The sequence below is a fragment of the Macrobrachium rosenbergii genome, chromosome 8, assembly GCF_040412425.1.
Source record: "Macrobrachium rosenbergii isolate ZJJX-2024 chromosome 8, ASM4041242v1, whole genome shotgun sequence".
Taxonomy (NCBI): Eukaryota; Metazoa; Arthropoda; class Malacostraca; order Decapoda; family Palaemonidae; genus Macrobrachium; species Macrobrachium rosenbergii.
This window is the reverse complement of record NC_089748.1, coordinates 48,971,700-48,987,565: the sequence shown is the minus strand read 5'-3', so window position 1 is coordinate 48,987,565 and position 15,866 is coordinate 48,971,700. Positions and strand designations below refer to the sequence as shown.

The 15,866-nt window shown below is 36.5% G+C and overlaps 1 protein-coding gene across 2 annotated transcripts in view; it reads right to left on the bottom strand.

Annotated features, from left to right (window-relative positions):
- LOC136840834 (active breakpoint cluster region-related protein) overlaps nucleotides 1-15,866 on the bottom strand; it is a 293,626-nt gene that overhangs the window by 13,416 nt on the left and 264,344 nt on the right. For both annotated transcript variants that reach the window (XM_067107765.1, XM_067107766.1), the window contains 7 exons: nucleotides 4,672-4,907; nucleotides 3,778-3,963; nucleotides 2,692-2,898; nucleotides 1,751-1,870; nucleotides 1,438-1,560; nucleotides 705-899; nucleotides 309-497 (listed from right to left, as the gene is read on the bottom strand). In XM_067107765.1, the coding sequence (XP_066963866.1) occupies nucleotides 309-497; nucleotides 705-899; nucleotides 1,438-1,560; nucleotides 1,751-1,870; nucleotides 2,692-2,898; nucleotides 3,778-3,963; nucleotides 4,672-4,907 (1,256 nt within the window). The remainder of the gene's footprint in view (nucleotides 1-308; nucleotides 498-704; nucleotides 900-1,437; nucleotides 1,561-1,750; nucleotides 1,871-2,691; nucleotides 2,899-3,777; nucleotides 3,964-4,671; nucleotides 4,908-15,866) is intronic.

The window sequence follows — 15,866 nt, the reverse complement described above, 5'->3', positions numbered from 1 at the left end:
GAGAACAGTGAGCAAGAAGAGTAGCCCTTTTTTGTTCGAGGGGCCAGAGGGAGAACGGACTCAATCAATCCTGTTCCCTTTCCAATCAAATGAGGTCTTATTATATATGACCAGCCTGAACGAGGCCGACCCGTCATCTGGAATTGCAAGTCCACTTCAGTATCAAAGTTAAAATTAACCTCAACAGAAACTATGCACATTATACAGTGATCCAGTCACTAACATTAACAAAAATCAATAAATCTTAGTCTCCATAATTTTCAAGGTTAATCAGAGTAATCATGGCAACACAATTTGAGCCTGCTTACCTGAAGCACTTTAATTGCTTCACCCCACTGATCTCTTTCATATTCTGAGGTGATCAGAAAAGTGTGTATTGAGCCATTCCTTTTGGATATTCTGAACGGAAGATTTGGTGAAGCTAACACAAGCTGGGCTTCCAATTCTGCTAACTTTTTCCTGTTTTTCTCATTTCGGGCCTGATTCATCCGACTCACCTGGAAGCATCATTTAATTATATGACAAAGTTATCAACCATATGCAGTTCATGGGAAACCTTAAGGAACAGCATGAAAAAATATGAAACATAAAATAAGGAACTGCATGAGAAACTATTACACATAAAATAAATCAAATAAACTGTGGAGCTAGGACAATATGATGACCATGTAATATTATCAAGTAACATTACACATACAACTTACCCCTTTGTTATCTGCTATATTTTCCATTCTTCTCAACTGATCCCTTACTGTTGATGCCTGGGATTTAAGGGCTACAATATTTGGTGGGTTTGATTCCTTCAGTGTCTCGGGTCCACTGTCATTCAAAACAGCTATGTCATGCAAGCTGATGTACCACTTTACTTCGAAAGTAAATTTTTCCGACCTGCCAGTAGGCTGAAAAATACAACCAGTGTTACTCGTTACAGTACTAAAAATGTTAACACAAATTGCTGGCCATATTGTGCTCCTTTATAAGGTACTACAGCAAAGATTTTTAAAAGTTCTATACCTCATAATTTTCTCTTGAGAGTGCATGTTTCATTACCAAATTCATTACCACAACCAATCATGCTTACAGCATTTTGATTATTCTATTTTACTTATTTCGGTCACAAAATCAATACAAATTTTAACACGCTACAAGATTTATGCAAAATTTCTTCAACTATTACATATAAAAACTTTTGAATCTCAAAAAAGTTAATGGAAATGTGTGAAATTTGTTAAAAACAAGATTCAGAAAAGTCCCTAATATAAATCAAAGAAGTGGAATTATTAAGAGGCAAATGCTTATTTTCTTGGTAAAATTATACTTCCTTTATGGCACTTGTGTGAAGTATTTAGCTAAAATTGTTACTATGAGGAAAAAACAGAAGAAAAATGATCTACTTCTGATGTAACTGACGTTTAAAAACTTAACAGTCTTACTTACTTTGTACTTTGCACATACTATAACATCATTAAATAGGAAAAGGTGTCTCAGCTTACGATGTCCCTCCACTAATTCCACTATGAATGAATTTCGAACCAAATGCCGCTGGGGCCGATCCTGAGCCTAGAAGTGACGAAAGAAATATGTAAAAATTTCCACAGAAAATAAAAACCTTAAATTACTTACAGTGCATGCAAAAATTTAGAACAAAGTATTAAAGCATTGGCACAAATTGAAATACTAAGATTTTTTTAAAATTCATTATTCTCTCATCTAGAAAGAGACTTATGAATATAAATATCCTGTAACTTACAGGGAACATGGCTTCTGTGTGTAGCATGGAAAGGTGAGTGAGGAAGTTCTGAGTTAGTCTTAAAGCCTCTCGTAACGTCTCGTGATCTGGGTGATGCTCTGATGTGTACTTGAGCAAATCCTGAAACAGAGAGTCACTGATAAATTCTTTAAGAAAGCCTACTAAAAATCACTACTGTACTTCAAGAATTCTTTAAGAAAGCCTACCAGAAATTACTGCTGTACTTTAAGAATTCTTTAAGAAAGCTACCAGAAATTATTACTGTACTTTAAGAATTCTTTAAGAAAGCCTACCAAAAATTACTGCTGTACTTTAAGAATTCTTTAAGAAAGCCTACTAAAAGTTACTATTGTACTTTAAGAAATTTTTAAGAAAGCCTACCAGAAATTGCTACTGTACTTTAGGAATTCTTTAAGAAAGCCTACCAAAAATTACTAATGAACTTTAAGAATTTTTTAAGAAAGCCTACCAGAAATTACTACTGTACTTTAAGAATTTTTTAAGAAAGCCTACCAGAAATCACTACTGTATTTTAAGAATTTTTTACGAAAGCTTACCAAAAATTACTACTGTGCTTTAAGAAAGCCTACCAAAAATTACTCCTGTACTTTAAGAAGAACATGAAGTTCTGCTGAAGAATAACCAATAGGGCAGAGACAAATAATTTCAGCAGCTCCTCAGTTACATTAATCACAGTCATAATAAAAGGCATAGAGAGCTGGTGCGAAGTTATTTAATCAAACACATGTCAGTATCTTTTCAATTCTTACAGGCAACAGGATAACATCGCACTGTAATATTGTCATAACCTTTAATTTTAACCTTTACACTGAAATAAAATGAATATAAATGAGATTAATAAGCTTTTTAAAAGACTATCCCTATGTGTACAGATCAAATTCATTTTCGTGTAACTAACTTTCCATTAAACAAACACTTACATGAAGGACTAGAGCATTCTTCTGCACTCTGGCGACAGGCCTATGCAAGAGGTCCTCAAGTGACTGGGCCTGACCTTGAAGTGAACGTAATTTGATGGAGCGGGTGATGTCTGCAAACTGAGAACTCTGAGCACTACATCGACGAACAGTTTCTATTGCACGTGGGTAGTTTTGCAGAAAGGAGGCATACACATCCAATTTGCTTGCCTGTAGAAAAAATATTGGGTCAACCAAAATTGTATATCTAATATTCTACTGTAAAACAAATATTAGAAATATGGCTGATAAGCAGACACAAAAATTATGAAGCAATGAATGAAATGTACCAAAAAGAATTTTCTAACAGTGCCAAAGGTTTCCTTTCAATGCATAGTCATGGCAAGTAAACTCTATAAGTTTCATTTAATGACATTTCAAGAAGCTATAACCAAAAATGATGGGAAGGCAAATGGATGTAACTTTATGGAAAAAAAAAAAATAAAGAATTAAGTTACACAGAAAATCCAACTTAGAAAACACAGTAAAGCATGTCTGTACAAAAAAAAAATGTATTTGATAGCCCATTTTGTATGAAAATGAATTATTTGTCAGAATCAGAAACTGAACACCAACAGCATAATAAGATAAAAAAAAATCCCAGAACATCAATATTGTAAACACTTCTCTATATATATATACACATACACATACACACACACACACACACACACACACACATATATATATATATATATATATATATATATATATATATATATATATATATATATATATATATATATATATATACACTTCTTTCCCAGAATGTTTAGCCTTCAGTTCTAAGCCCCATGCCCAGTTCTATCCTGTAAGCAACCCACCCACGGTCAACTGGCCTTATTAACTTCTTGGATCAACTGAGGCAAAACAAGTTACAATTTTTAACAGCATGCCTATCCAGCAGTTGTAGCCTAGGGTTCTCCTGCGTCTCCAACTTAGTAGTGATAATTATGAAAAGTATCTAGCCTATATTAGTAACAGGCCACTGGTAAGAGAACTCTGAACTCTGGCACAGAGATATTTTGAAAAGTAGCTCCCTCTCCTTACCAGGACTCTGAAGAGTTCCCCAATGGCGTTGGTGCCGTCCCACTGGGCGGTGCGTTCCTTGAGACCGGAGAGGAAGGCACTGTGGGTCGAATGGAGTTCGCTGATGCGGTAGAACACCGTCGAGAAATCGTCCGGAGAGATCACGGGCTGCGACGTCGTCAGGGTCGCCTTCAGAGCTTTCATGTACTGCGGGAGGCAGAAAATAGTATCAGTGTTGAAGAAAATATATACAAATTTATGAATCTTAAAATTAAAGTATGCAGAGAGCAAGGCCAGGGAAATTAACTTCATGTACTAATTAGACACTGTGCATGAGTATAACATATAATTTAATTACGCCATTGCTATAGGCTACTGTACAAAGAATACTAAGTATACAATTAACATGTCCAACATTTCTCTCAAGAAACCAAAATTTCTAAAGCTGAATAAAGAGCATATATCAAGATGCCGAAATATAAGTCGAGATGCTAAAAACATCTTATTGATCTTTGATTTTTTTTACTAACCATAATCTTACAACATTGAAAACTATAATGTTTTCTTTATCTTCTGTAAAAGTGCTACCGGTGCAAATGGTCAACAGAAACTCAAGAAATATAATAATCATAATAATAAAAGTAATAACTGAAATCTAATACTCCCGTGGTGTAAAAAATCTTAGAGAGAACGTTCCACAATCATGTCGACGTACTGTGACCAAATTACAAACGTCACAAAAGTAGGCAGCTTTCCATAGCCGGCAAAACTTTTTTTTTTTGTAACTTTCTTAATACTTTACTACACTAACACGGAGTGTTTTACCAATTAAAAAAATAAAAACAGTACTAAGATTAGAAGTCGCAGTAAGTAGGAATAGAAAAGTGATCATCTAATCTCGGGATTCTCTCTCACCTGAAGAACGACGTCCAGACACTCCAGATAAATGGTCTCCGACTCGACAATGGAGGACAAGATACACCGGTACATGGTCAGCCTCTCGGCCTCCGCAGCAGGGCTGATCTTGGGTACGGGCGGCGACTGCTGCTCTGGGAGGTCGCTCGGGGAGGCCCATCTTCTTGAGGATGTCGGAGGCGTGGGCGGGGCGGAGGGCATGTGACTCGTCGATTCCACGCTACTGCCATATACCCCTGGAAAAAAAACAATGACAATTAATCGGAATACAGAATTTAGGCCAATGGTCAAGCACTGGGACCTATGTAGTCATTCAGCGCTGAAACGGAAATTGACAATAAGAGGGTTTGAAAGGTACAACAGGAGGAAAACTCGCAGATGCACTATGAAACGTGGTTAGAAGAGGGTGGAGAGTAAGATGAAAGAAAGAGAATATGAAAGGAGGTATGGTAAAAGGAATGGAAGGGGTTGCGGCTAAGGGCCGAAGGGACACTGCAAAGAACCGTAACTAATGCCTACAGTGCACCACGTGAAGTGCACTAACTGCGCTAATCCCCTACGGAGACAATTAAAAACACATCACAGTGGTTAAGAAGAATGACTTTATTCTTCTTTTTCTCATAAATTGAAGAAAATTGGCTTCTTCTTGACATTTTCCTACTGTCAAGCCAATCACTGAGGTAAATATTTTTAATTTTTACTATAATTTTTTTTTATTCTAAGTTTCCAAAATGACAAAGTACTTCAAAAGCTTAGATTATTTAGATACATGTGCAGAGAATTTTAATATATATATATATATATATACATATATATATATATATATATATATATATATATATATATATATGCATATATATTCAAATATTATGCCCCAAATAGTTTATGATTAAATTTAATATCAAATAGGTGCAATTATCATATATAATTCCTATTGGGTGAAAATTATTCCAAACGTATGGTGAATTCGTGGGCTATTCGTGACTTAATATAATATGTGCATGTGAGAGAGAGAGAGAGAGAGAGAGAGAGAGAGAGAGAGAGAGAGAGAGAGAGAGAGAGAGAGAGAGAGAGAGAGAGAGAGAGAGAGAGAGAGAGTTATAATCATGTAGTGAATGAGGAGTTGGTATACCTCCTTATTTACAAGATGTGATGGCAGACTTACATCTACACGTTAATAGCTTTCATTACAATGTGATATCTTACAGCCTCTAAATTTTACGCTAGCTACTGCGCAGCTTCAGACTGTAAAAAGTCTGGTATATAATATAAAAGATCATGCAAATCTTCTATCTCATTCGTGCACTTCCTCAAGTCGTTCAATTTCACTGCAGTTTCCAGGAAGGGAAAACCACAATAGTGAGCAACGGTCGATAATTTGTCTGATCAATAACATCCAACCTGTAAGAGTAAATTTGACGCACTGACGCCGATGAGCATAAATAAGGCGAATGCCCTTGTTTTAACCATCTGGATAAAGCTAGCATTTAACGGCCATCCCTCCTCAAGATATGTTACACTCCTCATGTAAAGTTCTCAATATATTTATTTTTTTTTTTATCAGGGATAAAGTATCTCTAACGCCCTTATCATGTTCAGCCCTAACTGAAACGAGACAGAGAAGGAAAGGGGGCGACAAAAAGCTGGGGCCTAATTAGGAAGGGAGATACAGACAAACTCTTGAAAGAAGGAAGATTATATTATATTGGGAAATGATAGAACATATGCGACGACCTGCAATGGGATAATAGATTAGACTCAGCTGAGCTTAAGTGTCCTGTCTTTTGACTTAAGAGAACCTGAAACTACTCTGCATCTGGGCTCGCGAAAGAGTAACTCCTCACCATTCTTCGAAAAAATACAACTTTGCCATTTCATTCAAGACAGAATAATTCAAGGCTCTAGCTTCGAGAAAGTAGAACTCCTCTATCTCAAGACCCATGAACACAAACTCCTCAGTCTTTCGACTCGAAAGAGAACAAATCCCTCGCCTTGTCTCTAGCAGCAGATATGACGTTTTCAATGAAAACTGTATTCCGGACATCTACGCAGGATGTTCGCCTAACAGGCGTACGTATTTGAAAGCTTTCTTGTGTTTTATAAGTGGCAATGGCACAGCTTCTTACACGTGGACCTTAAGAAGCATGGTTGACAGCAACCTGTCAGGACAATCTTGGCAACTGCACCATACAAGGGGTGAAGTCTGTAGCGCTGCCAAACAGTGTTGACATTAAAACCTGTCCTTTAACATTTCAACTGAGCTTAATTCAATCCACACCTAAGGTCTGTTATTGTGTCAAGTACTTTCGTTACGCCCAAGAACTCTGAGGAAGCGTCATGCTCAATAAAAAGCTATGAATATTTCTACAGCATGGCAAGGGCCTTTTGATGTTTAAAATACAATGGCATGAACTACTTTTACGACAAATAAAGAAATCCAACTATGTTCATCTTGTGATACAGCGGATTCGTGAATCCAAGAGCATAAATAACTTTGTTCTAGTAGAGGAAACTTACTCGAAAAAGTGATTAAAGCAATTTTTCTTGTTCTTCATAAGCCATTATGGTGTTTAACATTTATAAGGGGAAGGCCTCTTACTAAAAATCTAGCAAGAACCAAACTGCCTTAGATACAATCACGTTTGAAGAGCAGCTGAAGTATGAACACCATAACACACAGCCTGACCCTGAGCAAACACAAAATTCCAGCAAAGAGTTATCAGCTTACATTTTGGCAAGGCACTGCACCAACCACTATCTAATTTTCCTCTTAAGAAAACAGTTATAAGTCTTCCTCTTTGGTACTTTCAATACTGCCAAGACCATCCTTGTTTTCTTTAAAACACTTTCAATTACGGATACGCAATAGAAATTCCCAGCAATATTCACGCAACACTGCCTCCCTAGTGGTTATCTGACTCAAGATGTACGGTCAGTTTGTTTTCAGAAGATGAACTCCAATTCATTTGGAGCTAGCCTACAGGGGCCATTGACTTGCAGTTCAAGCTTCTGAAGGAAGCCTTTGAGTACGGCAGTGGTTTCCAACCTTTTCTAATTCTCGCCCCCCTTCATTGAATGGCACATTCCTGCGCTCCCAAATCCTTAAATACTGTAATTTACTGGCATAGTCGGCACATGTCAATAATTCACATATATATATATATATATATATATATATATATATATATATATATATATATATATATATATATATATATATATATATATATATATATATATATATATATATATATATATATATATATATATATATATGTATATAATATATATATAAAATCATATATGTATGTATAAGCTTACCTTCACTAGTGAGATGGTCGTGCTTGTTTCTCTGAGCAGTTTCTCAAATCTTGGACTCCGGTAATCAATACAATTTTCATATTTGCAAAACGTTACTCTCGTTATCTTTTATAGTTGTTTAATAATCAATTCCTTAATATAGAATTTGAAATAGTTTATACATTTAGACAACTAAATTTCATATTTATATCTGAACTATTTTCTCAGTATTTTGAAATTCTGAGTTCCATCATAATTGATAGTTTTCAGATAGAATTATCCCCTTCATCAAGCATTTGCGCCGCCCCCTCCCCCCACGGCAGCCCTTCGAGCCCTCCCAGGGGGGCGCGCCCCACAGGTTGGAAACCACTGGAGTACGGTAACCTAATTGAAAAGGACAAAATAATACCAATATGGAATGACAGAGTAAATTCTCGCAAACGATACTTAGAATGTATTTACAGTATACACCAAACTCCGACGACCTATGATTTTATTCTTCTCGCTACAAATTAAAGAGATCGCGAGCAACCCAGGATGTAGTTTACATGATTTCTTGTCGTCTTTTATTTCTGTCTCATTCGTGCGAGTCCATGAGTCAGTCACCAAAGCCAAAAAGGTTTGACAAACTATTCCCTCGCAGCTCTGCATTCTTTCACGTGGCATCTTTCTCGAGCCAGTAGATATAACGACCTACCTACCTATATACCCGTCTTCCTATTGGACTTTTCCGTTGCCCTTGTGGTACCAAAATGGGTACATCATACATTTAAAAGACCATCCTTTCTCATGATATACCCCATCCCTCTCCACCATGATGGGATCATGGAATCATCCCATTAACAGCATAACTAACCAAAGAATCCTAATCAGCCGCGTCAGAGGTTAAAACCAAATATTTCATTGATGTAGTTTTGTCAATGCCTGGATGCAATTCTTTCCATATCACCTCACATTAACATGGTGCTAATCTCCATTAAGGATTTTAATATTCCAAGCAAATCATAATTTCTTTACAAAACTTTTGTCCCAGAGCCCACTGGTTCCACAAATTTAACAACCCTATCTCACCCTACATCTTATAATCATAACTCTTTTACAATGACTTGCAAAGACTCCATTCATTCCTGTAATCACTGCAAATTAAGCTCATTTCACTTGCTAAAGCCAAGCTGGTCACATCCACAATAAAAGTTCCGAACCTCTAACCATAACAATTAAAGATGAAAAATGAACAGAAAAACAAAATAACAGCACACCCAGATCAAAACATCACCAAGGGGCCCAAGAAGCTCCGTCAGGAAGAGGCGGCAATGTATGGAGAAGCGATGGAAGTTCACCACAGAAGGTCCTGAGAAACACTGATGAGTTGCCCCGACCGGGGAGCCCCTCCACCTCGCCCTCGAACCATCCGCCCGTCCGTCCCCACCATCCTCGAACCATCTTTCGGGTTTGTGCAGCTGTAGTCCCCCTGCCCTCCTCAGGATGTTATTAACTCGTGAGCCGCATACCATGGATGGTATCATCCAGTACACATTTACATTCATACAAACATACACACAACCATTCTCTCTCCTCTCTCTCTCTCTCTCTCTCTCTCTCTCTATACACACACAATATATATATAATTGTAATAGCCACAATGCCCTCTTAACCTCTCGAATTCTTCTTACGGCTTTGTAGTGACAAGCATATCCAAAAAAGCGCGAAGAATTCGAGAAGTTAAGAGGGCATTGTGGCTATTACAATTACATATGTATCTGGTAAAAGTGACCAGTAGATTCTACATATAGATAGATAGATAGATAGATAGATAGATAGATAGATAGATAGATAGATAGATAGATAGATAGATAGATAGATACAGTACTTATATATAAATATAAATATGAATATCTATATATAAATAAATAAATAAATATATATATATATATATATATATATATATATATATATATATATATATAATTGATTTAATTGAAGTACGAAGGTAGGTACGTAAAGTTATGTATAAAAAAAAAATGCTATATTTGCCTAGCGGAGAGATTTGGAAGACAGATCCGATTCCGTGCTTGGGTAATTGATTGAAGAATGCGGGTTAAACCTCCTATTAACAGAGTCAAAGACGGAAAGATGTACAGCACTGTGTATGTTTACAGTCTTTTGGCCTACTGGTTTTGCTTGTGATCTAACATGATCAGAGAATTTGTCTACCGGAAAACATTGTCCTTAATATTACATTTACACTATACAGTTTACGTTGTGATACTTTTCAACTAACAACTTTCTTTTATTACAAACTCTTTATTTATTGAGAGATGTAACTTTAACAGTAAGGGAGATTTACTTCTATCTTTCCAGAACAAATGTATTGCGTGATGACTTACTACTCTCTCCAAAAGCATGCGCCACATCTCAACGTGTCATGAAACTTTGCTAATCAGGAAGTCTTTGAGAGAGAGAGAGAGAGAGAGAGAGAGAGAGAGAGAGAGAGACTAACTTGGGAAGGCTGAGAAACTACAAGCTAAATGTTAAAAGCTGAATACAGAACGCGAATTTCAGTCATTATTCACCAAAATCAAAAAAAAAAAAAAAAAAGACACGCTTAAAAAAATAAAATAGGAAAAAATTCCGAGCTTTAACAGCACTTTTTAATCGTGAGCTAGGGAAGAATTTTGCTCGTCTCAGTCCCCTATCTGTCAGTAGATAGGACAAAATGAAAAATGCTGAAAAACTCGAGTTATACGGAAAAAAATTCGACTACGTATCAAGAGCCACCAAGTGCCATGAATATACATCGATGATGTTATATTTATAACGAATATGTATATTTTTCCATCCAATTTCATCATATTCGAAAACTTCATTCCACCCTCCAGTAATTCTCCTTCCTTCTTAAACCATTCAAAATCTCGTTAACGATATTAATAAAATATTTCAGAATTCAATGCTGCTCTCTCTAAAACTCCTGGAACTTTTCTTTCTTTCTAACAACTTCGCAAATTATCTGCCTGGCTTAGTTCTTCTGTCGTCCCTACTGTATCTGTTTCGAATCACCACTCCAATGACCACTCCTTCCACTCAACAACCTTTATTTCTAAAATGGCGACTCGACCTAAAAGATTCTCTAATTGATTCTTTAAAAAGCTCACTGCATTAGATTCTAAATTCTAACCTCGTGAGGGTGAAGTCAAAGCCTGTGAGTTAGCCTGAGAGTTGAACCTGTACGCTGTACCACGACGAATTTTAGCGGGGTCTTGAGAATTTGAACCACCACTAAGGACACTATGTGCTTTCTTGTGCTGTCACACGGACCGAATTATTTGATGATGTAAACATGCCTTTTCTTAATTCAGGGGACAATCGATCCGCATTTAACCACGGAAAGTACTTAATTCTATTCCTATTGTAAAACACATCATCAATTAACCTTATTATGAGACAATTGCCAGCTTTCTATAAATTTCGCTTGAAGAGTCTGTCGCTTACATGCTACGGACTGGCCTGAGTTAACCTGACAACTTGTTTTACAAAGTAATAAAAGGTATAATTCGGTCCTGTAATAATTTATGTTAAACACTTCAACTCAAATAATTCTATTTAATCGTGCTTTTATTGTGCAATTATTAATCAGATTGAAAGGATGTTCCCGCTCAAACAAAGGAGATGATCTTCGGCTGAAAGACGACGAACATGGGCGTCTTCACTTCTGCCTCCACTCCTGGCTGCTTTTGGTAAACTCTGATACCATTACGCAACAGCGCCTTTATACATATATATATATATATATATATATATATATATATATATATATATATATATATATATATATATATATATATGTGTGTGTGTGTGTGTGTGTGTGTGTGTGTGTGTGTGTGTGTGTGTGTTGCTACTACAAACTGCCATACACTAGTGCACATTCTTTTTCTTTTCAAATCAAATTTTTTTATCTTCCGTTGATTTGTTTGCAAAAATTTTATCCACGTTTTATGCTTTTCTTTGTTATGTTATTTTTTTCTACATATGGGTTCAGCGTCAGTTACCTTGGAAGGAGTAACGCCAGATAACCTACATTCAATCAAGCAATCTCCATAAGGGAGATTCATAGGAAGTTTACTCTGCAAGTTATTGGCCTTTGTGATTGTTTTTATATAAATTTGTGTTCACGTGTAATAATAATAATAATAATAATAATAATAATAATAATAATAATAATAATAATAATAATAATAATAATAATAATAATTGCAGATATTCATAAGAAGCCTTTATGAATTTTTATTATAAATAAATTGGTAGCCATGCATAATAATAATAATAATAATAATAATAATAATAATAATAATAATAATAATAATAATAATTGTCGATTTCATTATCATCATCATTATATAATATATAATGATGATGATAATGAAATCGACAATTATTATTACTATTATATTATATATATATTATTATATTATATATATTATATATCCTCTAATGCCGAATGATGTCCAAGGTCTCTGTGAAATTCAACCGCTAAATCTTTCCTGCTGTTTATCCTCCACAAATCTCCAGTCTCACATTCTCAGAGTTATTACTGGGAGCATTTGTTACGACTTCTTTTCCAGAGTGAAATAAGAGAACCCTTTCACAGGCTGTCGCCACTTGAAAGATGTTACGACTTGCATCTGGGATAACCGAAGCGAAAATTTATGGTCCTGCATGAATTAAACCCTAAATTGGCAATTGAGTTAAAACCAATAGATTATCAAATTTCGCAAATATTTTTTGAGGAAAAGATTCCGACAAAAGACCAATTGATACGTGTATATAATTTAGACTGGTCCATTCCGTCGACTTCTAGCTGAGAGAGAGAGAGAGAGAGAGAGTTAAAACCAACAGATTATTAAATTTCGCAAACAATTTTTGAGGGAAAGGAGATTAAGTCAAAAGACCAATTTATAAACGTATATAATTTAGCATGGTCTATTCCGTCGACTCCTAGCTGTGTGTGTGTGTGTGTGTGTGTGTGTGTGTGTGTGTGTGTGTGTGTGTGTGAGAGAGAGAGAGAGAGAGAGAGAGAGAGAGAGAGAGAGAGAGAGAGAGAGAGAGAGAGAGAGAGAGTCGTGTAATGACAAAATAATAAAAGTTGAAAGTACACTGAAATTATCCTTGAGGATCCTTTAAATTTCGACCCAAGGACGAGAATAAGTTGAAACCTGTTCATATCATCTCTGTCAGACGTTTAATGAGGAAATGTCAAAAGGAGTTAAATAAGAATCTATCACTTCAAAGTTAAACGGGACAAACCCACATTCCCTCATAGCATAACATTTATAGAACACAATCATTCCCAACTAAGCAGAATATGGAATGACTAACACCTCTAAGGTTAGGTATTTCCTTTGCAGAGAGAGAGAGAGAGAGAGAGAGAGAGAGAGAGAGAGAGAGAGAGAGAGAGAGAGACTAATTTAAAGAGGATGTCGAGCAATGTTAACCACAGATCGGAGGACACGAATCAAAGAGAGAAACGAGGTCCTATCAAGAGCCATGAGGATAATGGTCCGAACATTGGGCTTTACCGTGGGCCACCTGTATCAACGCGGCCCAGTCCCTGGACCTCGGCCGGGTCACAGGTTTTAAGCTGCACTCGGGAGACAACGGGACGGAATGATTTTGCTTTGCTTTCTTGAAACGTGAGGGAGTAGCTACATTCTTTAATTTACAAAACTAGATGTGTTTACTTAGGGAACAAAACAACAAAAGCTACTACTAATTATTTTATTATTATTATTATTGCTCAGAAATTCACAATCTCGTGAAAAACAGCTTGTGTGATAAAAATCCACAATTATATAGTAAGCTATATAACTGTCTTTTACATAGTAATGTAGTTTACTATATAATTGTGGATTTGTATTACATATTATTATTATTATTATTATTATAAGGACGCAGACCTCTCTTACACAATTCGTGTTAAATAGGAAGGCTGCATAATCTGAGTTGATTTTACATTGAGTCTTTTCAATCTTCCTTATAATTCTTTCCCCTTCCAAGTCAATGCTGGACTATATATAATCGGCCAATGTTCTTTGTAGAGAAAAATACGCTAGCAGCGTATTTATAGCAGTCTTTATTCTCTATTCAAGAGAAGCCGTTTGATTGGTGATCAAACTTCCACCTGGAGAGTACTAAAGAACATTGTATAGAAACCTTATATAAAACATCTAAACCTGCAAATGATTATATGAAATATAACAGTTCGGGGTTGAACAGGATCCTATTCCACACAAAAAAAATCAGTGTAGTATCCACAAAAAACAAGCATTCTAAGATACAACGAACATTACTTCCTCAAGTTCCAGATAAACGCTGCCACGTGAGGTACATAAGAAACCGGAAACTACAAGGGAGTTTGAAGGAAATTCAGAATCACTTTACGTCATTCGAATGATAACGATTCTCTGTAAGTACAGAGCATAAATGATGCTGTTGAATATTTTGTTGCACGTGGGACGTTCACGCTTCATCCAACAGAAAACGGATGAATGTAGCGGAAACCGATTTATTTTTCTTCGAAGCAGATTTGCTTGCAGGAAACGGATTACCGGTGGTGACGAAAATTGGGCAACTCTAGAGGAACATATAATTAGGAATCGCTGAAGAAGTTTAAAATCAAATTAGGCAATGCTGCAGATATATACGGCAATTTCGGGTACTTTTGTTTAATCTTGGCATTCAACAGCAGACATTTTAAGCGCTTAGATGAATTGTCGAGAATAACTTGGCTTCTGTGTCAGTTTAGTAAAGCTTCATGGTTAGTCATAAGCGCGTAAGAGCGCGTAACACTGACACAATTACTCAAGCGGCGTAAAAACGCGGCAAATATTCAAGAGAACCTCTTCAAGCTGCCAAACCATATAGAAGATACAAATCAGTATACGTGCTGCCGTGCCTATGTACGTACGCGTGTGTACTGCTCCTGATGCCCCATGTGGGGGGGGGGCACACACACACAGGTGGCACTGAAGGGACGGCAGTGCCAGAAAGGAGTCCCAGAGACGAATGCCAAGTGTGCCATCTGTTACTACCTCAGCCGAGCCTCTCTAACAGCCTCCTCCATTTAATGTGTATTAATGCACGAGAAATAACTGCTCTCGCCGTTGTTGCGTGTGTGTGTGTGTGTGTGTGTGTGTGTGTGTGTGTGTGTGTGTGTGTGTGTGTGTGTGTGTGTGTACATTGTATATGGCCAAGAGCTGAAATAAATAATTATTATTATTATTATAAAAAATGACTCACAGCAGCATGAGTCTTGAAATGGCGAAACAAATCCGCAGTTATTTATGGGAACGTATATCTGAAAATAAATCTCTACAGAGAGCCTTCGGGAATCTGTTCGTTTCCCTTTTTCAATCTCAGATTGAAAAGGGGAATCGAACAGATTCCCAAAAGCTCTCTGTAGGGATTCATTTATAAATACGTTTCCATAAATAACTGCGGATTTGTTTCTCCATTATTATTATTATTATTATTATTATTATTTATTATTATTATTATTATTATTATTATTATTGGTAAGGGCAAGGGAGACATCGCATCGGCCCTAAGAAGGAAAATACGAGAGATTGAAGCGTCTGACGGTCAACAGCTCTCTATGACCAGATGATCATTTGATAAGGCGAAAGTGATCCTCGTTGCCCACGCAGCAGGTGATATCAATAATGGCCCACAATGAGATGCAACTGAAACTGATTACCTGAGAGAGGACCCAAGCCGTGGCCGGCGTTGACTAATACTCAGAGAGAGAGAGAGAGAGAGATTATTGCGATGTAACTAACACCTGCTTGCTTGCAGTCAAGATTTCAAGTATGCAACAATGTATCGTTGCAAACACCAGACGA